General features: G+C 41.0%; 1 protein-coding gene across 2 annotated transcripts in view; it reads right to left on the bottom strand.

Annotated features, from left to right (window-relative positions):
* Positions 1-7,031: 7,031 nt before the first annotated feature.
* Positions 7,032-27,049, bottom strand: part of zdhhc14 (zDHHC palmitoyltransferase 14) — a 203,085-nt gene continuing 183,067 nt past the window's right edge. Inside the window, exon 9 of one of the 2 annotated variants that reach the window (XM_072581069.1) lies at positions 7,032-8,436. In XM_072581069.1, the coding sequence (XP_072437170.1) occupies positions 8,035-8,436 (402 nt within the window). In that variant the 3' untranslated portion in view covers positions 7,032-8,034. The remainder of the gene's footprint in view (positions 8,437-27,049) is intronic. The other variant, XM_072581070.1, reaches the window with a different exon arrangement.

The raw sequence follows: 27,049 nt of genomic DNA, 5'->3' as shown, positions 1-27,049 counted from the left end.
CATTTTTTTTTCAGACTAAAGCCTATAGCAATACTGGATCTAGCTTGAGGACAAGTGGAGCATGTTTCAATGGCAGAGCATTTGAAACATTGAGACACTATCATATAAAGGAGTAATTACAGAAAAGGACAAGGATAAACATGAAGATCACAGTACATGGTACAGAATTCAGCAGAATATAGAAATGCAAAACAGATCTGAGAATGGAAATAGGGAACATAAGTAAAGATGACCAGATAGCATAAAAAAACTTTTTAATATAAAGGACAATAGGAAATGTTCTTATGGGTTCAAGAGGCATAGCTAAGGTACAAAGCATCGTTTTTTATTGGTGATGGTTGTAGCCTGGAATTTGTGTGATGCAAGTGTTACTTGCCACTTGTCAACCCAAGCCTGGATATTGTCCAGATCTTGTTGCAATTGAACATGGACTGTGCTTTAGTATCTGAGGAGTTGCGAATGGTGCTGAACATTGTGCAATCATTGGCTAATATTCCCACTTCTGACCTTATGATGGATGGAAGGTCATGATGAAGCAACTGAAGATGGTGACTCCACTCAGTGGAGAGTTTGCACACACCCCCTTTCCCCCTCCCACCCCCCGCCCCACCACCCCCCACCACACACATACCAATTGATTCCAGATTTGAGAGGGTTCTTTAATGCACATTCGGTCAAATGTCATGGGCTGTAACTTTCACCTCACCCCTGGAATTTTGTCCATGTTTACACCAAGGCTGTGATGAGGTCCAGAGCTGAGGGCCCCGGCAGAACCCAAATTGGGCATCACTGAGCAGATTGTTGCTGCGCATATGCTGCTTGACAACACTGATGATGACATCTTGCATTACCTTACTAATGATAAAGGGCAGACAGTCGGGGTGGTAATTGGTCAGGTAGGATTTGTCCATTTTTTAATGTACAGGACATAATTTGGCAATTTTCCATAATGTTGGGTAGATACCAGTGTTGTAACTGTACTGGAACAGCATGACTAAGGGAGCTGCATGTTCTGGAGCACGTCTTCAGTACTATTGCTGGAATTGCAATATTCAGTATCTCCAACCATTTCTTGATATCACATGGAGTGAGTTGAATTGGCTTATGACTGATATCTGTGATGCTGGGGACCACTAGAGGAGGCTGAGATGGATCATCCATTTGGCATTTTTGGCTGAAGATTGCTGTGAAAGTGTCAGCCTCATCTTTTTCACTGATGTGCTAGGCTCTTCCATCACTGATATTTGTGGAGAATCCTCCAATGAGTTGTTTAATTGTCCACCATCATTCAGGACTGATTGTGGCAGAACTGCAGAACTCAGATCTGATCTGTTGGTTGTGGGATCGTTTAGCTTTGTGTATCACTTAGTGCTTATGCTGTTTGGCATGCCAATGTCCTGTTTGGTGCCTTCATCAGTTTGAAACCTCATCTTTGGGTATACCTGGTGCTGTTACTGGCATGCTTTCCTACATTCTCCAATGAGTTAAGATTGATCCCATGGCTTGATGGTAATGGTTGAGTGGGGGATATGCCAGGTTACAGATTGTACTGGAGTACCATTCTGCTGCTGTTGATAGCCCACAGCACCTCATGGATGTCCAGTCTTGAGTTGCTACATCTGTTCTAAGTCTCTTCCATTTAGCATGGTGATAGTGTCACACAACATGATGGAGGTTATTCTGAATGTGAAAGTGGGACTTTGTCTCCTCAAGGACTACATGCTGGTCACTCTTAGAGAGATGTATCTGCAGCTGGGAAACTGGTAAGGATGAGATCAAGTATGTTTTTCCCTCTAGTTGATTCCCTCACCACCTGCTGCAGACCCAGAACAGCAGCTATGTACTTTAGGGCATGAACAGCTCGATCTGCAGTACTGTTGCTGAGCCACTCTTGATGGTAGACATTGAAATCACCCACCCAGAGTACATTTTGTGCTCTTGCATCTTCAGGGCTTCCGAAGTAGGTGTAGAATCTGTGTGGGTAGAATTGAGGAACCGCAAAGGTGAACAAACCATAGTTGGAGTTATGTATAGGCCTTCAAACAGCAGTCAGGAGCTGGGTGCAAGATACACCATGAGATAGAAAGATGTGTAGGAAAGGCAAAGTTATAGTGATCAAGGGGGATTTCAATCTGCAGGTGAACTGGGAAATCAGGGAGTGGATTGCAAGAAAAGGAATTTGTGGAATAGCTACAAGATGCCTTTTTTGGAGCAGCTTGTGGTGGGGCCAGTTCTAGGCATTACTGGATTTAATATTGTGCAATGAGACACACTTGATAAGGGAGCTTTAGGTGAAGGAACCCTTAAACGACAGTGATCATAATGTGATTGAATTTACTCTGCAATTTGAGAGGGAGGAGATAGAATCAGAGGTATTACAGCTGAATAAAGGCAAGTACAGAGACATGGGGAGGAGCTGGGTAGAAGTGACTGGGAAAGGAGCCCATCCCCATGGCCCCCAAGCCTCATTCTTGATGAAGGGCTTTTGCCCGAAACGTCGATTCTCCTGCTTCTTGAATACTGCCTGACTTGTGGAGGCCAGGTCATTTAGTGTATTAGAAACTGAGATAGCTAAGTTCTTGATTGACAAGGGGATCAAGGGTTACTGGGAGAAGGCAGCAGGATGGGTATGAGAAACTTATCAGCCATGATTGAATAGAAGAGCAGACCCAGTGGTCTGAATGGCCTAACTTCTGCTTCTCTGTCTTATGGTCAAAGTTTTGTTCAACATAGAGGAGTACTGATTCATCAGCTAGTGGAGGACAGTATGTGGTAATCAGCAGGGGGTTTCTTTGTCAATGTTTAACTGGAAGCCACGAGACTTCCATGGACTCCAGAGTCAATGTTGAGGATTCCCAGGGCTACTCCCTCCCAACCATATACAACTGTGCTGCCACCTCTGCTGGGTCTGTCCTGCTGGTGGGATAGGACATATCCAGGGACAGTGATGGCACTGTCTGTGACATTGTAAGGTATAATTCTGTGAGAATGACTGTTGCTTGACTAGTTTGTGAGACAGCTCACTCAATTTTGGCACTAGCCCCCAGAGCTTAGTAAAGAGGACCTTATAGGATCAACTGGGCTGTTTCAGCCATTGTATTTTCTGGTGCCTAGGTCAATGCCAGGTGATCTGCCAGTTACATTTCTTTAAGACTTTGTTGCAATTGGCACAGCTGAATGGCTTGGTAGGCCATTTCAGAAAGCATTTGAGAATCAACCACAATGCTGGAGTCACATGAAGGCCAAATCAGGTAGGATGGCAGATTTCCTTCTCTGAAAGTCATTAACGAACTAGATGGGTTTTTATGGCAACTTTGTTTTTTATTGAATTCAAATTCCACCATCTACCATGGTGGGATTTAATCTCAGGTACCAGAACATTAGCTGAGTTTCTGGATTAATAGTCTGGTGATAATACCACTGGGTCATTGCCTTCCCTGTAATCTGGTAATTACAGGGAAACATCTAGAGACCACAATTTAGGACAAAGTTGAATGCAATTTGGAAAAAGTAAAGTACAAATAAGTGAAAGTCAACACAAATTTATTGAGGGTAAGCCATGTCTTAGGAGGTACATTTGATGGTGCAGCTGAATATGGCTCAGATTCTGTGGCCAGTGATAAGCACTGCTACTGACCTCAAATAATGCTGCCCACAAACATCCAGTGAGTTCTGTGGCATAGGTTATGTGCTCCCTAACATTAATTTAATTCTGGTCACAATTGCAGGGATCTCTGGCATCCAGTGACAATGACATCATCAAAACTAAGCACCATTCCCATGGAAGAATTTTCACTGTCAACAAATCAAACAAGCTTCATTTTTAAAAATAAATTTGCAGAAATAAAAAAATGATAATATGCATATAGGATTGAGGTAGAAGCTACAAGATCATAAGCTTTAAAAAATATTTTTTATCACTTAGAAAATTTAAGATATTTTTATTATGGAATAATGATGTCAAAGTTTCTTGCATGTTGTTGGAGCTGAACTCACCACCACCTGAGTTTATGATAGAGGCATGAAGCAACTAAAGATGCCCTGGGCCTGAGATAATTAGCCACCAGCAACCACAGCTATCTAGCATCCCTTGTGTTAAGTATGACTGCAGCCAGTGGAGAGTTTTTCCCTGATTTCACTGACTTCAATTTTACTAAGTCTCCTTGATGCTCAGTCACATGTAGCATTGATCTCAGGGGAATTACTATTACCTCACACATGGAATTCAGCTCTTTTATCTACGTTTGAATAAATTGTCACAAGGTTTGGAGCTAAATAGTTCTCTCGCAACTTAGAACAGTTCAGCACTCCCTTCTGTCTGCCCTTGGTCCGAATACCTCAGTTTCTTGTATATTTATGTGCTTATCTAAAAGTCCCTTAAACACCCCTACTATATCTGCCTCCACATCTTGAAGTGAACATCACGTTATTACAAAGTAATTACTAATTGATGACAATGTTGACTGCACCTTGTTATTTTGCTGATTGAGAGCAGGCTGATGGGACAGTAACTGACCCTACTGGTTTTTTGAAAAATGTTTGTACCCAATTGGTTTTTAACCAGATTTTTAACGGACAGGATACACTTAGGTAACTTTCCACATCTTCAATTAGATGCCCTTGTTGTAGTATCAATAGAACAGCTTAGTTAGAGATGTGGCCATATCTGGAATACAAGTCAGAAGCACTGCAGCCTGGATATTGTCAGAGCACTTTCACCTGTTGCCCTATCCATTCTGCTCACGTGGAAGGAATTAAATTGTTTGAAAACTGACATCTATAATAATGAGATTCCAAAGAGGTGATTGAGTTTTATCATATACTTGGTGCTTCTGATTGAAAATAATTGCAATCATTTCATGAAGCCTCCTCCTTCTGTTAATTGTCTGTCACTGATTTAGATTTAATGTGGCTGATGTGGCAGTAATGCAACATATCTGTTCTGATAGTTATGAGATTGCTCAACTCTATAGCAAGCTGCTTATGTAGCATGTTCATAATCCTATGTTGCAGCTCCAACAGGGTGGCAATTGAATTTCTGACACATCTGGTGCTACTTCTAGCATGTGGTTTTGCATTCTCATCGAATCCAGTGTGATTCATTCTCAAGTGTGAAATAAGACCATCTCCACAAGAACTGAATACTGGACACTCCTTTAAGTAGTAGCGTAGATGAATGCACCTACAAAACAGGTTGATCAACTGAGACAGACATGGATTAGTGGTGCTGGAAGAGCACAGCAGTGCAGGCAGCATCTGAGGAGCAGCAAAATCGACATTTCGGGCAAAAGCCCTTCATCAGGAATACAGGCAGAGAGCCTTAAGGGTGGAGCGATAAGCTAGAGGAGAGTGGGGGTGGGGAGAAAGTAGCATAGAGTACAATAGGTCAGTGGGGGGGGATGAAGGTGATAGGTCAGAGAGGAGGGTGGAGTGGATAGGTGGAAAAGAAGATAGGCAGGTAGGACAAGTCATGGGGACAGTGCTGAGCTGGAAGTTTGAAACTAGAGTGAGGTGGGGAAAGGGGAAACGAGGAAACTGTTGAAGTCCACATTGATGCCCTGGGGTTGAAGTATTCCAAAGCAGAAGATGAGGCATTCTTCCTCCAGGCATCTGGTGGTGAGGGAGCGGCGGCGAAGGAGGTCCAGGACCTCCATATCCTCGGCAGATTGGGAGGGGGAGTTGAAATGTTGGGCCATGGGGCGGTGTGGTTGGTTGGTGCAGGTGTCCCAAAGATGTTCCCTAAAGGGCTCTGCTAGGAGGTGTCCAGTCTCCCCAGTGTAGAGGAGACCGCCTCGGGAGCAACAGATACAATAAATGACATTGGTGGGTGTGCAGGTAAAACTTTGATGGATGTGGAAGGCTCCTTTCAGGCCTTGGATAGAGGTGAGGGAGGTGGTGTGGGCGCAGGGTTTGCAATTCCTGCGGTGGCAGTGGAAGGTGCCAGGATGGGAGGGTGGGTTGTAGGGGGGCGTGGACTTGACCAGGTAGTCATGGAGGGAACGGTCTTTGCGGAAGGCCAAAAGGGGTGGGGAGGGAAATATATCCCTGGTGGTGGGGTCTTTTTGGAGGTGGTGGAAATGTCAGCGGATGATTTGGTTCATGTGAAGGTTGGTAGGGTGGAAGGTGAGCACCAGGGGGGTTCTGTCCTTGTTATGGTTGGAGGGGTGGGGTCTGAGGGCAGAGGTGCGGGATGTGGACGAGATGCGTTGGAGGGCATCTTTACCCATATGGGAAGGGAAATTGCGGTGTCTAAAGAAGGAAGCCATCTGGTGTGTTCCGGGGTGGAACTGGTCCTCTTGGGTGCAGATATGACGGAGGCGGAGGAATTGGGAATACGGGATGGCATTTTTGCTGTGAGTCGGTGAGTTTGTGAAAAATGTCAGTGTCAAGTCAGTCGTCATTAATAGAGATGGAGAGGTCCAGGAAGGGGAGGGAGGTGTCAGAGATGGTTCCCAGCTATGCCTGGTCTCTTTGTTGGCTACGTAGAACAGTCCATCTTCCATAATTACACTGGCATCACTCCCCACCTCTTCCTCCGCTACATTGATGACTGCATTGGCACCACCTCGTGCTCCCACGAGGAGGTTGAACAATTCATTAATTTCACCAACACATTCCACCCTGACCTTAAATTTACCTGGACCATCTCTGACACCTCCCTCCCCTTCCTGGACTTCTCCATCTCCATTAATGACGACCGACTTGACACTGACATTTTTCACAAACTCTCAGACTCCCACAGCTACCTGGATTACACCTCTTCCCGCCCTACCTCTTGCAAAAATGCCATCCCGTATTACCAATTCCTCCACCTCCACCATATCTGCTCCCAGGAGGACCAGTTTCACCACAGAACACACCAGATGGCAATAGGCAGAATTTCCTTCTGTGCTGTATGGTTCTATGAATTTAACAAGACTTGTATCGGCAAAAACTCAATGTGACAGATATTGCATTAGAAAATTGACTTGAAGTTTGTTCTAGCTGAGCACAGTAATTCCATTACGTACAAGTGCCAAGGATTTAAAGAATAAAATGTGAAATCAATTTATTAATGTCCACAGGAAATAAATATCACCAGATTTAAATGGTGACATGGCACAGAACAGTTCCTTCTCAAACACTTCACAGAAAGAGATAAATGATATGGTGTGAGACAATAGCAGCCCTCAATACTTTAGATCTTATAAACCCTTTTAAAAAAAAGAGTTTTGTGATTTACACATGAAAGAAGTTAAACTATCACTGTATTCTAACAGATGAAAGGCTTAACAGACAATCAATTTTTCAATGTATAATTTCAGTTACATCACACTGCAAATTTTTGCTATAAATTCTGTGTTACGATCGAGCCCTCCACAATCACCTGATGAAGGATCGTCGCTCCAAAAGCTAGTGTGCTTCCAATTAAACCTGTTGGACTATAACCTGGTGTTGTGTGATTTTTAAATTTGTACATCCCAGTCCAACACCGGCATCTCCGAATCATGTATTCAATAGTTTTACACTGGTCTGTAACATTTGTTTACAATGCAACACAGTATCCTAGACTGCAGTCAAAACAGGCTTCAACAAAAGACCTTGTGATTATTCACTTTTAACCACCTTCACATGTTCAGATGAGTAAAGCTTTCATGCTGAGTTTAACAACTGATTCACTCCATCTTCTCACTTTTTAATTCAACAGGTCATGAGTCATTCCTACCAATCTCCACTGTGTCACAAGTTTCTGAAAATATAGCACAATAGAAATTACACTGTTGTACAATATCTGGGTGCAGTTGAAAGTCTTTTGCCATTGCTTCATAGATAAAACAAAAGTCAGTGAAGTGTTGCTTCTTAGTCTGAATTACTCATGAGCACACACATTTTCTTCTTCACATAATGGCACATATTCTTCATTACAGGGTAGAAGGGATTATCTGTTATTTCACGTCAGTTTGTGATGGGATTATGGTGCAATTTCTTGATAATCTTTTGACAGTTCCAGGTAACATCTGGAATTGGGAAAGATTAAAATGGCCATAAGAGGTGTCAAACTGAGCTAAGCTTGACAAGGCCACGAACTGAATCCTCATGCATTGAATCCTGGGTGACTGCATTCAGGACATGCATTGTGTGGCTGTGAGTCAGTGGGCTACCTGGGGTGAGCATTCCAGGAGGTGATGGAGCCTCTTCTGGCGTAAGAAAGTGGTGACCTTCACATGCTTCCTTCAATGGCAATGTATCTGCTAATATGGTTTCTGTTGCAAGGCTTGATGTAGACGGTGGAGGTGTTGGCTGCCCAAGAGTCAACGTGGCACATGGAGAAGAAATTGTCATTTTCCCTGGGACAGGGAGCTCTTCATTCATTGGGCTTGATTCACTCTGTAACAGCGGTGTGGCTGCTGCCTGCAAAACGAATTTAGTGCTCTGAATGCATTGGTCCTGATCACACTGCAGCATAAATGGAGAACAGATGTACGGAGCATCAGAAATATGGAAGATGTATAATAATGATAAATGGTGGGAAAAGAATGGGAAAAAGGTTAGTAATCATGCTGAATACAATCTATGTGAAGCACAGTTACATTGCAAAGTTAGGTAAACATGCACATTAGACTTCATTCAAAAACTTTTTTTCCTCCATTTTTGAATTAGTTAGCAACTAATACAAATTGAATGCAAACACAAATACATTCTTGTGGAACAGAAATGGTGAAGCATTTTTGAAGGCAATTATTTCCAGTGATTTAGACAGCCACAGAACAAATATAGAAAAAGCTCAAAACAATTACTATGTCTACTGAACTCTATGCCCTAGCAGTAAACAAAAGCAATTTAATTTTTAAATAACATGACTTTGTTAATTGGATCAAATAAAGAATTAGTGAGGTGTTGAAATTCGTCTCCAATATGTACATCCTATTTCGTATGCAACAGAAGTAATTTGAATCTAGATGTTTAATGCAATTCTTTTGCAGGTCATTCTTGACCAATATACAAATTGGACACCCAAACAATGCACAGAATATGGAACATGTGGTTAATTCCATAGGTATGGATTAATTCTTTGATCTCTGTATACTCTTCATACATAAATACTCAAACAATGTTTCCCATGATGTTGCTTCTTTAAGAGTCAAAAACATTACTGGAGCCATCTCAGTCACATAAAAATGATTTTAACTAACTTCAATAGATGCAAATGGATTTCTATACAAAGTTAAAAATTACAGAACACCAGGTTATAGTCCAACAGGTTTACTTGGAAGCACTAGCTTTCGGAGCGACGCTCCTTCATCAGGTTTAATTTTAAGAGGGCACAACAAAATTGACGGTGAATTCAGTTTTCACTATGAATCTGGGCTAGACTTGAAACAAGCAAATATTTAGAGGGACACTTATGATATGTCTGGATAGAAAAAAAAACCTTACTCCAGACAATATAAAACAAAACTTTAGTGAAATACTATTGCCTTATTAACATGTAACTTCTGACACCACCTGATGAAGGAGCAGCGCTCCGAAAGCTAGTGCTTCCAAATAAACCTGTTGGACTATAACCTGGTGTTGTGTAATTTTTAACTTTATCCACCCCACTTCAACACTGGCATCTCCACTGGCAGGGTAGCAAGAGTGGGCAGATAGGTTCAGACAGAGCCCAGAGAGAGAGAGAAAAAGACAATTTTCTCAGACTAAGGGATGGCTGATAATGAGCCAAGGGAAAACAAAAGCAGATAATGGGGAGAACGAGTAGATCAAAAAGGGTTATGGGCAGAATGCAGGTGTTATGCAAAGCAGTTACCCAGTCTTGTGTTTTGTCTCCCCTATGTAGAGACCATATTGTGAGCAGCAATACAGTAGATTAAGTGAAATACAGGTAAATCAATGCTTCATCTGCAAGGTGTTCTAGGGCCTTATATAGTGAGAAAGCAGGAAGTAAATGGACAAGTGTTGTACCAGCTGCAATTGTATGGGAAGGTGAATGGGGAAATTGGGGAGTGGAAGAGTTGTCGACCAGGATTTCCTGAGGGCAACGGTCCCTGTGAAATGGGGGAGGGGGAGGGGGAGGGGAAGGAAATGTGCGTCTGGTGGTGGCATCCCCCTGGAGGTGATAAAAATGACAAATTATGTTCCTTTGGATGGAGAGGCTAGTGGTGCGGGAAGGGAAAGGGTGAGGACATAAGTGTAGGAAGTGTGTTCTGTCTACAAAAAATGACCGAGCTTCCAGTTGCCTGCCACTTCTATACACCACTATGCTACCTGCTCAACACTTCAGTCTTCGGCCCAGTGCATTGCTCCAGTAAGGCTCAGCACAAGCAGGAAGAACAGCATATCACATTCCATTAGGAAACCCAGCAGTTTTCAGAACTCAATGTCAAGTTCAATGAATTTAGATCCTGAACACCACCTTTCACATTCCTTACCCACCCGCACAGCTCAGGCCACGTCATAATATGGGCTGCTTTCAGCATTGCCAACCCATTTTCACCTACTCATTGTCCCCATTATTGGCTTTTCTCCTCCCTGGCTCACCATCAGCATTCCCTTTGCTTATCTTTGTCACTCTCTGGGCTCTGTCTCCACCTATTCACTCACTCCGTCTCCCCTATCTTTCTGTCATCTGCATAAATACCACCTTTTCCTAGCTACTATCAGTCCTGAGGAAGGGTCACTGAACTAAAAGCATTAACTCTGCTTTCTTGCCACATATGCTGCCAGACCTGCTGAGTTTCTCCAGCACTTTCTTTTTGTTTCAGATCTTCAGCATCTGCAGTTTCTTTGCTTTATCAAAGAACTACGTCTGGAGAAACCTATTGAGCAAAGAGTGATTAGACTGTGAAACCTACTGTCATAAGGTTAAATGGCTGTCATTTGATTAAGACAAATAGTACAAATCCATTTAAGGGAAGATAGACAAACACATCTGAAAAATACATGCTAATAAAGTTAGGTGAAGTAAGGTGGGGAGAGGCAAGTCCAGGTCTTAAGAACAGACCACTCAGGATAAAACAGACTGGTTCTCTGCATTATATCCTAACTGAATGCTGGAGGAAGAATAAAGGAAGCACAAAGAGCAAGAAGATTAGAAGTTGAAGGGGTGGAGGAGGCAGGACAAGCTGCAGGAAGACTGCCAGGAAGGGGAAAGAATGCAGACAGGGGATGGAAAGCTGCCAGTAAACTCCACAAAGGTGTACAAAGGAATTATGACCACTTATTTCTAGATGTATCAAAGGTAGTTTCATTCAGGTTTCAAAATTATTCCTGACCTTGTCAGCAGATGCAGCCAGATAAGGAGTCCACAACAGATGGTGGACTGGAATGTTTCGTGGGCGCTGACCTTGTCACCTCTAGGTTGTTCCAGGCTGCAGGAGCTGACATGCATACATCAGCCAGTTGGCTGAAACCTCACAAATGAAGTAACATACACAATCTTCTAAAGGGCTTGTACGACAAAGGACCAATGTGATGTGTCTATTGGCTTAGTAGCATTGAGATTCTCACAAGGACAGGATGTCATCGATTGCACTCAGGCCACCACAGGACACTTCCCTTGGGGCAGCTACATCAATAATCAGGGAGTTGTCACATATCATGTCACATGAATAATTCAGTTTCTATTCTTGTTGTCTGGGTGGTGCCATGCTATCATGTGTTAAGGCATTGTGTTCATGTTTTTCCAACAAAACCAGTTGGTGAATGGATTTCTGCTTGATAATAAAAACTACTTAATAGTTTTCAAGGGGCTATTATGTATTCTACACTCTCAACAAATATTGATGTTGGGATTCTGAAAAAAAAGGAAACCCTCGAAGTTGCCAGTCCATGGTGGCATCCATGAATTTGCCAAGTGGACCCTGGAGATGAAGCGACAGTGAACATGGACTTGGCTCTGATGAAGAGAAGACAGATGACAGGGAAGCTGTCAATTAGCAATTCTGTGTGCTTCACCTGAAATAGTATCCTAACTCTGCAAAGTCCTTTCATCCTTAATTGACTCATAGAAGACAAATAGCAGCTGACATTGCAAACTCTGCAGCTATTGAACCTATCTGCATACAACCACACAGTGTTCCTTTTCTGAACTTAATAACCTGCTTCCTCTTCAGTTTTTTCCCCAAAGTTAGGCTGGCCCACAGCACCACAACATTCACAACAGGTGGGCAAGAAAGCAGTCCCGAATCACTCCAGCCATGAAAGGAAATTTACTAAATCATCAGCCTGGTACTACCCCTGTTTTTTAAAAAAACTTTATTCTTCCTAATACCAGTCCTTCTAATGGTTTTGCCCTTGTGCTTTCAGCTTTGCTGTTGAAAGATTGCTCTTATTCTAAGGAGAGCACTGAGGATCTTATTGGTGGGTGATCTCTCACTGTAGACAGATCCATTTCAGTTGTTGTCAGAGTCCACCTAACTAATTAACACCCAAACAGCTATGGAAGAAGAGTTTTACAGTGGCACAAATGCACTACTCTTGTGAGAGAGGGCCATGTATGCAGCTTCTGGATTAGTGGTGCTGGAAGAGCACAGCAGTTCAGGCAGCATTCAAGTAGCTTCGAAATCGACGTTTTGGGCAAAAGCCCTTCATCAGGATTGCATAGTGCCAGATCTATTCCCACAGGGATAAATATATTCCAACAATCAGCACAAGAGTAGGTCGCAGGACATCTGTGAACAAAGCACCTATCCAGTCATTTTTCTGTCAATGCTATTGCACACCTCTTCCAGGCTAGAGGAGAAGCTGGAGGGCAGAGCTACAATGTCAATAGTTTGATACTGGAGAAAGATTGCCATCAGTGGCAACAAGGACTTCTGCATTCTAAGCCTTGGGGACTGCAGACAATCAAAACCTTATTGAGAACATGAAAAAATTAAAATTGGAAGCCTCTATATTCTGCAATAATGCAGCAGCAGTTCTCAGATCCTTCTCTTGTAAACTGGGACACTGAAGTGTCAATTTACGTCCTCCTCACCTAGACCCTTCCCCTGTCCCTGCAATCCTGCATTTTCCCATGTCTAATCCACCTAGCCTATACATCCTTGGAAACTATAGGCAATTTAGCGTGGCCAATGCTCCTGACCAGTATATCTTTGGACTGTGGAAAGAAACCTGCGCAGAGAGAGGGAGAATATGTCAACTCCCACAGAAGGTCGCCCAAGGCTGGAATTGAACCTGGGATCGAACCTGGGTCCCTGGCGCTGTGGGGCAGCAATGCTAATGATTAAGCCACCATGCCACTCATAGAACGAAAGAGATAAAAGCAAAGACACTGATGCTCCAATCCTCCTGACTCTCCATCCCTGATACTCCAAACGTAGGTCTGTGCCTGGAATCTCCAGGGCTTCCTGATTCATAGGACCTGGTAAAGAGAGTTATTCCTCATCTTATTCAAATCCACTTCAGGGTATTGCAATAAGAACTTGTCTTATAGAAAGGAGGCAAACTTATTAATATGTGGCTTCATCAAATACCTGTGAATTATACAGATTTGCTTTTAATGACTTAGCATGTAACATGCAATAAACAAAATGGGAAGATGTCATTAGAGTGTGACATTTGCTGGCAAATACACAAAAAGCACAAAACTTTCCTCCAAAGCATATGAGGACAATAGCCAGCATGTGTGCAATTCTGGCCAGAGCATTTTGAAAAGGTTTCAACACCTTGGAGAGGGTTGATAGAAGATTTATTGGAGAGGGATCATAGATAATTTAGTTTTGTGGGGAGACTGGAATTATTCTCTTTAGAGCAAAGAAGGTCAAGGGTGGGTGTAATAAAAGTACTCAAATAAATAAGGGTTTTACAATTAAGATATCGACAATAAAAGATTGCACGGTTAAGTTATACCTCTTAAGAGCCGTAGAAATGAAGCTCTTTTGTCTCTCAATCAGAATTAACAAGTGCAGCCTGCTTGGGACATTTACTAGTTAATTAAGGCCTAGTGCTGATAAAGGATATTCTTAATCGCAGTCTACTATATTCTCTAGTGTGAACTGATGAACAATCTTTAAAAAGAAAATGAAGAAAAGTCAAATTTGGTTCTCTCCACCAAAGGTGGGTAATTTAGTGCTATAATTCAATTACCTGAGCTTCTTCAACACAATATCAGCATTCTTTTGTCGTGAAATCTTCATCAGCAACATCAGGTTAAATAAATTCTTATACTGATAAAAGTTACTCTTTTTTGGGGGTATTTTTAATGTTACATGTATGTGGCTGTTAGTCTTTGTCCAGAATATATAATGCATAATATCTATGACAGCATTTCTGTCATCAAATTTTAATTATGCAACACAAAATCTAATGCAGATTGCAAATTGCCCATTCAACTCCTCTGAATGTTCAGCTACCAAGGAGAAACAGTGCATACAGATCAGGAAGGTGCTATCACTGTCTCTCTGTGTTCCACGATGGTATGTTCAGTCAGGAAAGCTGGGATAAATACTGAGAACCCGTGTCAGGATGTCTCCCGGTATGTTCTGACTTGACGGTGGTGTTTCCTACAAGCAGGCCAAGATGTGGACAAACGGGGGACGATGCATTTTGGAAGGTCAAGTATAGGTGGAAACCATACAGTGAATGGCAGAACCCTTAGGAGTATTGATATGCAGAGGGAACTGGATGTGCAGGTCCACAGATCATTGAAGGTGGCAGCACAGGTAGATAAGGTAGTAAAAAAAAAGGTCTATGGCATACTTGCCTTCATTGAAAGAGGCTTTGAGTGCACTGATAGACAAGTCATGCTGAAGCTTTATAGAACTTTATTTCGGCCACACTTGAAATATTGCATACAGTTTTGGTCACAACACAACCAGAAGGATGTGGATGCTTTGGAGAGGGTACAGAAAAAAAATGATCAGGATGTCGCCTGCTATGGAGGATTTTAGCTATGAAGAAAGGTTGGATAGGCTAAGTTTGTTTTCAGTGAAACGCAGGATGCTGAGAAGCAACCTGATAAAAGTTTAAGTTTGTGAATGGCATGGATAGAGTGGGAAGTACTAGGGCACATAGGTTCAAAGTGCAGGGGATGAATTTAAATGAAATGTGCAAGACAGCTTTTTCACACAATGGGTGGCGAGTATCTGGAATGTGTTGCCAGAGGTGGTGGTGGAAGCAGACACAACAGCAGCATTCAGCCAACACCTGGACCAATACATAAACAGGAAGGGACTGGAGGAGATACAAATCCTGCAAATGAAAACAGTTTTCGTATGGAAGGGCAAAATGTGTCGGCACTGGCTTGGAAGGACAAAGGGTCTGTCCCTGTGCTGTATACTGTTCTTTCCATAAACTACCAATCAACAGAGATAGGCAGCAAATTTAAATCATAAGGGATGAATCTGAGGACCAGCAGAGACAGTCTAATTAGAACCTGCAGATAAAGTTTAGTATCTATCATTTAACATTTTATTTAACTGGCCCACCACTATTTCGCGAATTCTGTATATTGATCCACAAATTATTCTGCTCATTCATAGTTCTTTAGCTTCTTATCATTTAGAAGACATTGATCTGTCTTTATTATCTTCAAAATGGAGGACATCTCAGGTTTCCAGACTGAACTCTGCCAGTTTTCTTTTTCACCAAATCAATCATGCCCCTTTGCAACATTAAGCAATCAGTGGTCAGACATCCAGACCACCATGCAAAATGAATATGGAGGAAAGGAACATGGTGGCACAGATTAACAAGGCGAGTACTCAGTTGCCCATTATCAGCCACACCAGTGGCAGTGATACTACAGTAAAATTATTTTCCATTTATGTGATTGCAAAAGACTGGTTCTGTAACAGTACTGTATTATGAAAGGTAACATTTTGTGGCTTGGAGGTAGAATGAAGCAAATTAGATTAGATATTCTACAATATGGAAACAGGCCCTTTGGCCTAACAAGTCCGCACCGATCCTCCGAAGAGTAACCCACCCAGACCCATTCCCCTACCCTATATTTACCCCTGGCTAATGCACCTAACACTATGGGCAATATAGAATGGCCAATCACCTAACCTGCACACCTTTGGATTGTGCAAGAAAATCAGAGCACGCGGAGGAAACCCATGCAGACATGAGGAGAATATGCAAACTCCACACAGACAGTTAACCGAGGCAGGAATCAAACCCAGGTCCCTAGCGCTGTGAGGCAGCAGTGCTAACCACTGCCACCATGCCATCTAAATGGCCCATAATCATTAATCGTTTCAATTTTAACTAGGCACACAAGGAAAATGATGTTAAAAAAAAGTCATTGAGGGTGATCTTTGTGAACCCCAATTTTCCTTAAAGAGATTACACTGATACTGTCACATTAATTGTCAGGGCAGTTTCTGTTCACACACTAGGCACCATTTGGTAGAAGCAGCTATGACTCCTACATTCCCCAGGCTGGAACTGGAAGAACTTAGATACCAAACTAGCTGACTTTGTTCCTTAGCTTGTTCCCCTGTTCAATTAGATCATGGTTATCTGCATCTCAACTTCATTTATTCATTCTGGCTTTACATCCCTTGGTACTGTCAAGTAACAAAAATCTAGCAATATCAGTCTTAAATATTTCAAATGACTCAATATCTATTTGGATATTTTAGGACAATTTTAGGACAATGAACAATCATAATATTTGTACAAAAAGAATGATTTGTTTGAAAAACTTATTACAATAACTATTTTTTTAAATACTGAGATAAAAATATTATTCTTCAAAGTGAAGTTTTACTAAAGTGTTCAAAAATAAACTTAGAAGAGTCTATCACTATTCACACAAAAAAGTGTAAGCATATATCTAGTGTAAATAGCAATTTGGTAGTATAGACCTGGAGCATTGCTGGAAAGAAAAGGCACATTCTGTCAAAGTTTTACATTTTACACTGGTCAGGACAACTCTCAAGCAATAAAGGAAAAGCAGCATCTAAACAATGTGAGAATTCAGCACTGATTGGATGGTAAGTAAACTCCAATTCATAGAGGAGATGCTATGGTGAGCGCACCAGTTTCTGATGTCTGACAGTTAATTGCCAAGCTTTATTTAAAGCTTACATGAGGCACATTGACTCGGATTGGTCAAGGCATTGCCCTCAGAAATAAAGCTGGCAATGCTTGCCACCTGCTTTGTAGAGTTTAAATTGGCATAGTATGTGTACATTCTTCCCATCTGTAATGGCTGTGTATCCATGGCTTTCAAACAAAAAAGATCCCTAATTGTATTTATGCTTCACTGGCATTGCCCAACCCTAACTGCCTTTGAACTGAATGGTTTTGTAGGCAATCATGGAGTACAATTAATGTTATTCACATGCAGGCCAAACCAGTAACAATGCCAGATTTCCATGCACAAAAGGATACTAGTGACCAAATGGAATTTTTACATCATTCATTATAAGAGTCGTACAGCATGCAAATAGACTCTTCGGTCCAACTCATCCACACTGATCAAACATCCTGATCTGACCAAGTCCCATTTGCCAGCATTTAATCCATATTTTCCTATTCATAGACCCATCCAGATGCCTTTTAAATATTGTAATTGTACCTGCCTCCTCCACTTCCTCTAGAAGCTCGTTCCATACACATACCACCCTCTGCATGAAAAGGTTATCCCTCAAGTCTTTTTTAAAAACTCTTTCCCCTTTTACCTTATACCTTCGTCCTCTAGTTTTGATTCACTATTCTGCCTGTTGTTAATTACAGCTTTATAGAAAATTTAAATTTCATCCTCTATCTTCATAGTATTTGATCCTATATCCACAAACATTAGTCTGGAGCTCTGGATTACTAGTCTAGTGACATTACCACTAGACTATCACCTCTTCTCCAATATACTAAAGTTTGTCAAACTCTGAGCCCAATCAAGAATCCTAAATTGATGTCAGCATAATTCTTTGTACACTCAGGATTCTTTTGCAAATATCATCCAACTGCAGAATCACAATTAATGTCATACATTTTGTAATGAGCTTTACAAGTGCTGGCTGGTTACGGTCAGCACCTTGCTTGTTGCAAGCAGCCCAAGGTAATATCCTGTTTGGTACTATACACCACCAGGCTTTGAGACACTGCCATCACATGGGTACTGAAATTTACATTCCAAGTTAAAAAAACATAGGACCCTTAGGCATCATAAATAGAAGTATTGAGCATAAAAGCAGTAAAGTTACCTAACCGTTATTAAGTTCTGGCTAGACCACAACCAGGATATTGCACCTCTGTTCTGGGCACTACACATTTAGTAAGGATGGAAAGGGCCTTCAGAAAATGTAGAGGTGATTATCACAAATAGTTCCAGAGTGAGGGACCCAAGTTACAATGATAGGTTGGTGAAGCTAGACTGCAGGGAGGTTTGACAGAGGTCTCCAGGATTATGGTAGGTTTAGATAAAGTGGACAAAGAAATGCTGTTTCAATAAGCTGGTGGCAGTATTAATTTTCTGGTTTTGGACAGGAGATGCAGAGGATCATGGAAGAGCTTTGCTAAACAGCAAATGGTAATGATTTGGAACTCAGTGCCTCCAAAAATGGTGGAAGTGGAGATGATCAACAATTCCAAAAGGACACTGGATGAATACTTATGGGAAACAAACGAGGGATACTATGATCAAGCTAGGAACCAAGAATGACTGAACAGCTCTCTAGAGAGCAGGCATGAACATGATGGGTTGAACACTCGTCTTTTGCTCCATAATAACTGACACAAAGCTTCATTAAGCAGAAATGATAGAATAATTGAATGATTATAGCCAAGCTGGTCATTTGGTCGTACATGTCTATGCCAGCTCTCTGCAAATTTGACTCCCATTCATCCATTTTGTCCCCATGACCCCACAAATTGTTCCTCTTCAGATAATTAAACAATTCCCTTGTGAAAGCTATTGACAAATGTTTCCATCTGATGCTCAGGAGCTGCATTCCAGATCCTAACCACTGGTTGTGTAAAAATGACTTTCCTCATACTGCCTGTGGTTCTTTTGCTAATCGATTTAAATTGTCTGGTTCTCAACCCTTTCACTAACAGACAGAACTCCTCCCCACCTAGGTTATTCAGGTAATTTGTTTATAATATTCTTTCAACTTTCATTTATAAGGGAACATGCCCAGCTTCACCAATATAATTGCATACCTGAAGTCCCTTCTTAAATGCTAAAATCATTCTTAAGATTTTTGTTTTCTATATCCTCTTCATCGTCTTCCCATCCTTCCTAAAGTATGAGTGCAGACTCGAATGCAAAACTTCACTTAAGGCGGGACCAGTGTTTTGTAAAGATTCACCACAACTTTCTTGCTTTCGTTGTCTGTGCCTCAATTTATGATTCCAAAGATGCCCTATACCTATTAACCAGCTTCTCAACCTGCCCTACCAACTTTAATGATCTGTATACAAATACAACCTATCATAGGATACTTTGATCCTGCAACCACATTACGATTGTTTTAGTAGATAACATTGCTCTTTAGCATCAAATCATGTTTCTCTGCATTCAATTTAATTGGCCACTTGTTCTGCAAATTACACCAACCTATGTCTTCAAAGTCTGTTACCATCCATCTCACAATACTTCCAACTGTTGTGTAATCTGCAGATTTTGAAATTGTGTTGCACGCTGACATTTAGATCATACATGTAATGCAAGAAAAGCAGTGTTCATAACACTGACCCCACTACGTTATTCTCTAATTTTGCAACAGTAGTGAATATTTGCACATTTTTGACAATAAAATCATTAGAAAGATATCAAGCCATGCAAATAAAACAGAACAATATTTAATTCAAGAAACATGCAGATTTATTGCTAGAAAGTACATGCAATTTCCATGCAAAAAAATTACAACTTATTAAACACAAATTGTATAATTGTTGAAAATTTATCTTTAGTCTTCCTGGCTACGTTCTATGACTATGTTCTCAGAAGCACTGCATTGGCCCTGCAAACAGCTAAATGATGGCGTTGCAACTCTCATTATATTCTTTTTTAAAAAAACATTGTTTTCCTTTCTTTAAAACTTTCTTAAATGTGTTCATTGTTTCTTGGAGCAGTTTCATAAGTGGTGGCTTCCCTCTGGTACAAATTGCAAAACAAACCAACATTCAAACGTGAGCTTTAACGGATAAATATTGGCTCATTTTGTAACTGTAATTAGGCTACTCTTTAGCTTCTGCCTAGATTATGGTGGGAAATCAAATTGTATTTCTACACTGCAGTAGCTTGTACACTGGCTAAGATTAGCAAAGAGAATGTATTTGGAATGGAATTGAGAATTTTCTGATCTGTATGACACAATTGCTGATTGAATAAACTCAAAGAAGCCAATGTTTTAACATCAATCTTTTGGATTGCTGGCATGTTTTCAGATTGTCACTCCCCATCAATCCACTTAACATTATATTATATTGCAATGTAATTAATAAGTTGAAGTAATGGTGTTGAATTGTAAACATCATATTAACATATTGACTATTCTCCTCATAATTTATGATTCCAAAATGGCACACCACATGGTTGCTATATGCATATCATATAAAACCTGGCAAAATAGCAGCCAGCAATCAAATAACAAGATGTATTTGAATGACAAAGAGGTGATGAAATGGGCAAAATATGGCAAATAGAGTTTCATGTGGAGAAGAGTGCAGTGCAGATCTTTGGAAGGACTCAAGTGCAAAGGCTATTAATTATTTACTATAACTAGCAGAGTTCTGAAAACAGTATATGAAGAGAAACCTTGGTGCCTGTACATAAATCCTTAATGATGGCGAGGGAAATCGATAAGGTGGTTATAAAAAGAATATAGGTCCCTTCAATTTAAAAACAGAAGAGATAATACTAGAACTATTAAAGCTTCAACTGGAATATTGTGATCAGCTCTGTGAATCTACTTAAGGAAAAAGGCATAAAAGTCTTATAAAAGGTGATCAGGAAGGCCTACTAGGAGAGTTATCAGTTATAAGGAGAGATTGGATAAACTAGATCTGTTCTCTTTGGAATAGTGAAGAGGAAGAATTGGCCTCCATGAAGTCTAAGCTGATGGAATGATATGGATAGAGAATAAAATTCCCTTGACAAATGTGTCAATAGTCTGAGGTTATAGATTCAAAATGAGTTGGATAGGTACTTGAGGATGTGAAGAGGTAAAAACAATGACTGCAGATGCTGGAAACCAGATTCTGGATTAGTGGTGCTGGAAGAGCACAGCAGTTCAGGCAGCATCCAAGTAGCTTCGAAAATCAATGTTTCGGGCAAAAGCCCTGATGAAGGCTTTTGCTCGAAACGTCAATTTTGAAGCTACTTGGATGCTGCCTGAACTGCTGTGCTCTTCCAACACCACTAATCCAGAACTTGAGGATGTGAAACTTAGTGTTACAAAAGAAAATTAAAAGGTAGATAAAGCATCAACTGGTTATCATTTCAAAGTGCCCATATTCCATGAGTGAATGCAAAAAATATACAGCTGTATGATCGTTCCAACTCATATTGATTCAAATTACGTAACTGTGAAACAGATAATACTGGACATCATTAGTCACCAAACATCCAGTATTAGTCACTGAGTTCTCCATTTTACAATATGCTGGCATACTTGTAATGTTTAGGATTTAATGACTACTCAAACAATTTAAGCTTATTTGTCCTTTCAAAGAAACTGAGTAACAGCATTTATCTTGAAAGTAAGCAGGTATGTTTGCCTCTCAGAATAACTACCTATAAAAGTATCAACATTTCAGCCAAAGCATCCACCGCCACACAGCACCTTTATATAAAACACTTTTGTTGTGATTTCATGTACCTCCTGACAATGCTTTTTTCCCCCCCACAACTTATTGAATCACCATTCCTACTGACCAACTTGATGGACCTGAAGATTTGACTATGTTCACAGCTGTACTTTTCACATGAATTAATGCACATGACTTGGAAGCCAAGTTAGGGTGTCAAATAATTTCAACTGTGTAGAGTTTGCATGTTCTCCCCATGTCTGAGTGGTTTTCCATTAGGTGCTCTGCTTTCCTCCCACAGTCCAAAGATGTGCAAGTTAGGTGGGTTAGCCACGCTAAATTGCCCATAGTGTTCAGGGATATGTAGGTTAGCCATTAATCCTGCTATCACACTACAGAATAGACAAAGAAAGGGGACTGGAATCATCAGACCCAAGCAATTTTTACTAACAGTCATAACAAGGTCCTGTTATGATATTTTCAGGTTTTAAATTGAGAGGTGCAGGGAGAACCATACCAAACATGGGGAGGTACATGGTAAATTTTTGAGAGATAAAATTCATGCAGGAATTTCCCAATCTCCATTATAAAAAAACCCAGCAAAATGGAGCAATTTGTTTTGGGTTTCATAAAGGAAGTTGATAGATTTGCCAGGGAAATTCAAGATGATTATGACAGACTCAGCACAAATCTTACATCTTAGGATTTAAAGCAAAACCGCATTTTCCGCCAGTAATAGCACTATATTCTTCTATTCTGATCAAAATGAAATATTGAGTCAAATATATAATTAATAATCTATTTTTAGACGAAAGGGGAAAATTTAAATGGTTCTAAAAGTTATTTAGTTTATAAATTTGCTGATGATACAAAGCTGGGAGGCAGGGTGAAATGTGATGAGGATGTTAGGAGATTACAGGGTGACCTGGACAAGTTAGGTGAGTGGGCAGATGCATGGCAGATGCAGTTTAATGTGGATAAATGTATGGTTATCCACTTTGGTGGCAAGAACAGGAAGGCAGATTACTACCTCAATGGAATCAATTTAGATAAAGAGGCAGTACAGAGAGATCTGGGTGTTCTTGTACGCCAGTCAATGAAGGCAAGCATGCAGGTACAGCAGGTAGTGAAGAAGGCTAATAGCATGCTGGCCTTCATAACAAGAGAAATTGAGTATAGAAGCAAAGAGGTGCTTCTGCAGCTGTACAGGGCCCTGGTGAGACCACATCTGGTTTACTATGTGCAGTTCTGGTCTCCAAACTTGAGGAAAGACATTCTGGCTATTGAGGGAGTGCAGCGTAGGTTCACGAGGTCAATTCCTGGAATGGCGGGATTACCTTACTCTGAAAGACTGAAGCGACTGGGCTTGTATACCCTTGAGTTTAGAAGACTGAGAGGGGATCTGATTGAGACATATAAGATTATGAAATGATTGGACACTCTGGCAGCAGGAAACATGTTTCTGCTGATGGGTGAGTGCTGAACCAGAGGACACAGCTTAAAAATATGGGGTAGACCATTTAGGACAGAGATGAGGAGAAACTTCTTCACCCAGAGAGTGGTGGCTGTGTGGAATGCTCTGTCCCAGAGGGCAATGGAGGCCCAGTCTCTGGATTCATTTAAGAAAGAGTTGGATAGAGCTCTCAAAGATAGTGGAATCAAGGGTTATGGAGATAAGGCAGGAAGAGGATATTGATTAGGAATGATCAGCCATGATCACATTGAATGGCGGTGCAGGTTCGAAGGGCAAAATGGCCTACTCCTGCACCTATTGTCTAAATAGGTCTACATAATGTAGGTAGTATAAAATATTATAAATATATTGTAAATGTATGTCTGTCAATTTAGAAATAAGTTTTAATTATTAGTTATTTGCCAATTTTGAGCAGTCAAATCAAAATAACGAGGAAGAGTATTAAAATCCAGCAACTTATCAGCTTTGAAAGAACCAACAACTTGAAAGTAAATGCCATTAAGCGTGCAAATGGGTGAAATTTCATTTGTCAGTCAACCAAGAGAGAGAGAAATATTTAACTTTGGAAAGGCAGACAGAAATTGAAAAATTGCCATTTAAAAAAACCCTCCTAATTAGAATTTCAATTGCAATTTTTATGTCAATAGATTTTGAATTGGTGACAAGGGCTTTACAAGTTTAAATCAACAATAGATATTGAAAGAATCACTTGACAAGAGTGTGAAATTTTTTTTTTTGAGGTTTTTAATCCCATTTTAAAATTCCAACAAAGAACATGAAATGATTGAATGTGATATTTAGTGCAACAGAGAAAGGAGAAGCACAAACTAAGGTTTTAAATAAGGTAAGTTTTTTTTAAATTCACTCTTCAGATGTGGGTGTCTACAAACCCTGTAGACTGGCAAAATGAAAGCCAGTTTTCAAAGCAAAAAGATATAAATTAAGGATGGGAAAGGGAATGTGGGGGGAAAAAACCTAATAGCTTTTATAAAAATGTTGAGAAAGAAAGAGTGGTTCAGGAAATGTGGCCTCATTTACGATATACATATTCAAAAATTGCTATGAGTAAAGAAATGGCAGAGGTTAAAATAAAAAGAAATACAAGGAAGATTAAATAAATCAAGAGAAGGAATAAAGTGGATTCAATACAAGGTAAAAATCATAAATGAAAAAATAATAGGACCAAGGTGATCTCCAGTACTTGATGATCTCCAAACACATGATTAACAGAAATAGATAAAGGAAGTGTAGATACATTAATAGTAATTTCCCAAAGCTCTCTTGATTCAGAATAAAATTAAGTGAGCAGGCTTTTAGACTTGGGGCATTCACTGACTTTCCACAGGTGCACAGCATCGCTGTCTGCTGGATATGACAATCGCAGTGCTCCACACCATTTCGGAGGATTCATCAACCACAAAGGCTTCCACACCATCAATGTGCAGCTGACAAAACAAGAACTGATACAAAGCAAAGATGAGCTTTGAAAGTATGCTTCTTTGTTCACAGGAAGTTTTAGAGGAAGTGAAGGGAGAGTGTCTTTTGCATGTGACTGTCAGATAAGGTAAATAAGGACGGTCAGATCTAAGTAAATCTCACATTCATGAAGGCAACCTGGTCAGAAATGTGCGCTGCTACTGGGTCGTGAACCCATCGTGTACAGCCTTCATCTTGGAATTGCTTGAGGAAGTGCTCTGCTCTTCTGTCCAACAAATAGAAATCTTGCTGCCATCCAGTGTTTTACAGACCTCCAGACAAGGTGTTCAAAAGGAAATGGGAGTTGAGAGGCGGTCAAATAGTGTCAGTCTGAGAATCTGGATCAGCGTCAGATGAAATTTAATAATCTCACAAGAGAGATCAGTCTTAAAATTATATATCTTTACAACTGAAAAACACCCTTGCATATTCACAACTCACTCTATACTCATCTGCCAACAATATCTAGGCGAAAGTGAGGACTGCAGATGCTGGAGATTAGAGTCAAGATTAGTGTGATGGATGTGTTGTCCCAGTCGAAGTGATGTCCTTCCTCACCTGTATGTAAGGATACTAGTGCGAGTGGGTCATTTCTTTTGTGGCTAGTTGATGTTCATGTATCCTGGTGGCTAGTTTTCTGCATGTTTGCCCTAGAAATCCTAGGTTAAATAGGCAGAAATCCTAGAAGCATGGAGCTCCTACTGGAACTCTATCAACAAACATATTGATTTGGATCCCATTTACCACCCCGAGAAAAATAACAGGGAATGACGTCACCCCAGGGAGTGGCATCAGCACAGGAAATGACATCAGCAACCCAAGAAAACCTAAACACAAACAGAAAGCAGGTCATGCCACCAGCGCTTCATCTGGAGGCTCATTTGTCACCTAGTAAGATGACGAAATGTCTGAAAATGAACCTTCTAGCTCAGCGAGCAAACCTACATCCAGAACCTCAACCTGAGCTACACATCTTCTCAAATCTCGCTAATATAGCATGAATGCTTTTTAGTTTAGAATGGTTTAGAACGTGCAGAACTGTATGTTAAAGAACCGCATTTCTAAGTTTTTATCTCCATAACAACTTTAAGTCATACGAAGTAAAATAGGATTTGCCAAACTTTTGCTGTAAATCACAATACGTTACATTAGAGACTCCTTCAAGTAGGCTTTTAAAATATAAATGGTAGATAGATATGTAATTCATATTACAAAAATAAAAATTTGCAGATGCTGTAAATATGAAATAAAACAGAAAATGCTGGAAATACTCAGCAGATAGGAACTGTTGTGGCACAGCAGGCAGTGTCACACCTTCTGAATCAGCAGTGCTGAGTTTGAGTCCCACTTCAGGAGTTCATGATCACATACGGTAGACTGAAAGAGAAAAAGTGAGGACTGCAGATGCTGGAGATCAGAGTACAGAATGTGGGCGGCACAGTGGCTAGCACCGCTGCCTCCCAGCGCCAGAGACCCAGGTTCATTTCCCACCTCAGGCGACTGACTGGGTGGAGTTTGCACATTCTCCCAGTGTCTGCGTGGGTTTCCTCCGGGTGCTCTGGTTTCCTCCCACAGTCCAAAAATGTGCAGGTTAGGTGAACTAGCCACGCTAAATTGCCCGTAGTCTTTGTAGATTAATTAGATTACATTACAGTGTGGAAACAGGCCCTTCGGCCCAACAAGTCCTCCACACCGACCCGCCGAAGCGCAACCCATCAATAACCCTACATTTACCTCTTACCTAACACCACGGGCAATTTAGCACGGCTAATTCACCTGACCTGCACATCTTTGGACCATGGGAGGAAACCGGAGTACCCGGAGGAAACCCACGCAGACACGGGGAGAAAGTGCAAACTCTACACAGTCAGTCGCCTGAGGCGGGAATTGAACCCGGGTCCCCAAGTGCTGTGAGGCAGCAGTGCTAACCAACGTGCCACCGTGCCGCCCTAGTGTTAGGTGCAGGGGTAAATGTAGGCGATTTGGGTGGATGCGCTTCGGCGGGTCGGTGTGGACATGTTGGGCCAAAGGGCTTGTTTCCACACTAAGTAATCTAAAAAGAAAATGTGGTGTGGAAAAGCACAGCAGGTCAGGCAGCATCTAAGGAGCAGGAGAATCGACGTTTTGGGCAAAAGCCTTCATCAGGAATGCTTTTGACCGAAATGTCGGTTGTCTTGTTCCTCGAGTGCTGCCTGACCTGCTGGGCCTTTCCAGCACCACACTCTCGACTGAGATAGACTGAAGTCAGCCATAGCTCCAAACTACAAATGCATGTAAAAATAAGCATTGCTACAGCAACTCTGACTCCGATTATTCTGTTACACACCAATACGCGGCAGTCAAGTAGCATCCATACATAGAAAACAGAGTTAAAGTTTTGACTTAAACCGTGATCTTAATCTCTTTGCAAAGATG

Source organism: Chiloscyllium punctatum, chromosome 11 (assembly GCF_047496795.1).
Source record: "Chiloscyllium punctatum isolate Juve2018m chromosome 11, sChiPun1.3, whole genome shotgun sequence".
Classification (NCBI taxonomy): Eukaryota; Metazoa; Chordata; class Chondrichthyes; order Orectolobiformes; family Hemiscylliidae; genus Chiloscyllium; species Chiloscyllium punctatum.
The sequence above is the reverse complement of the archived record's forward strand: the minus strand, read 5'-3'. Positions and strand labels throughout refer to the sequence as shown.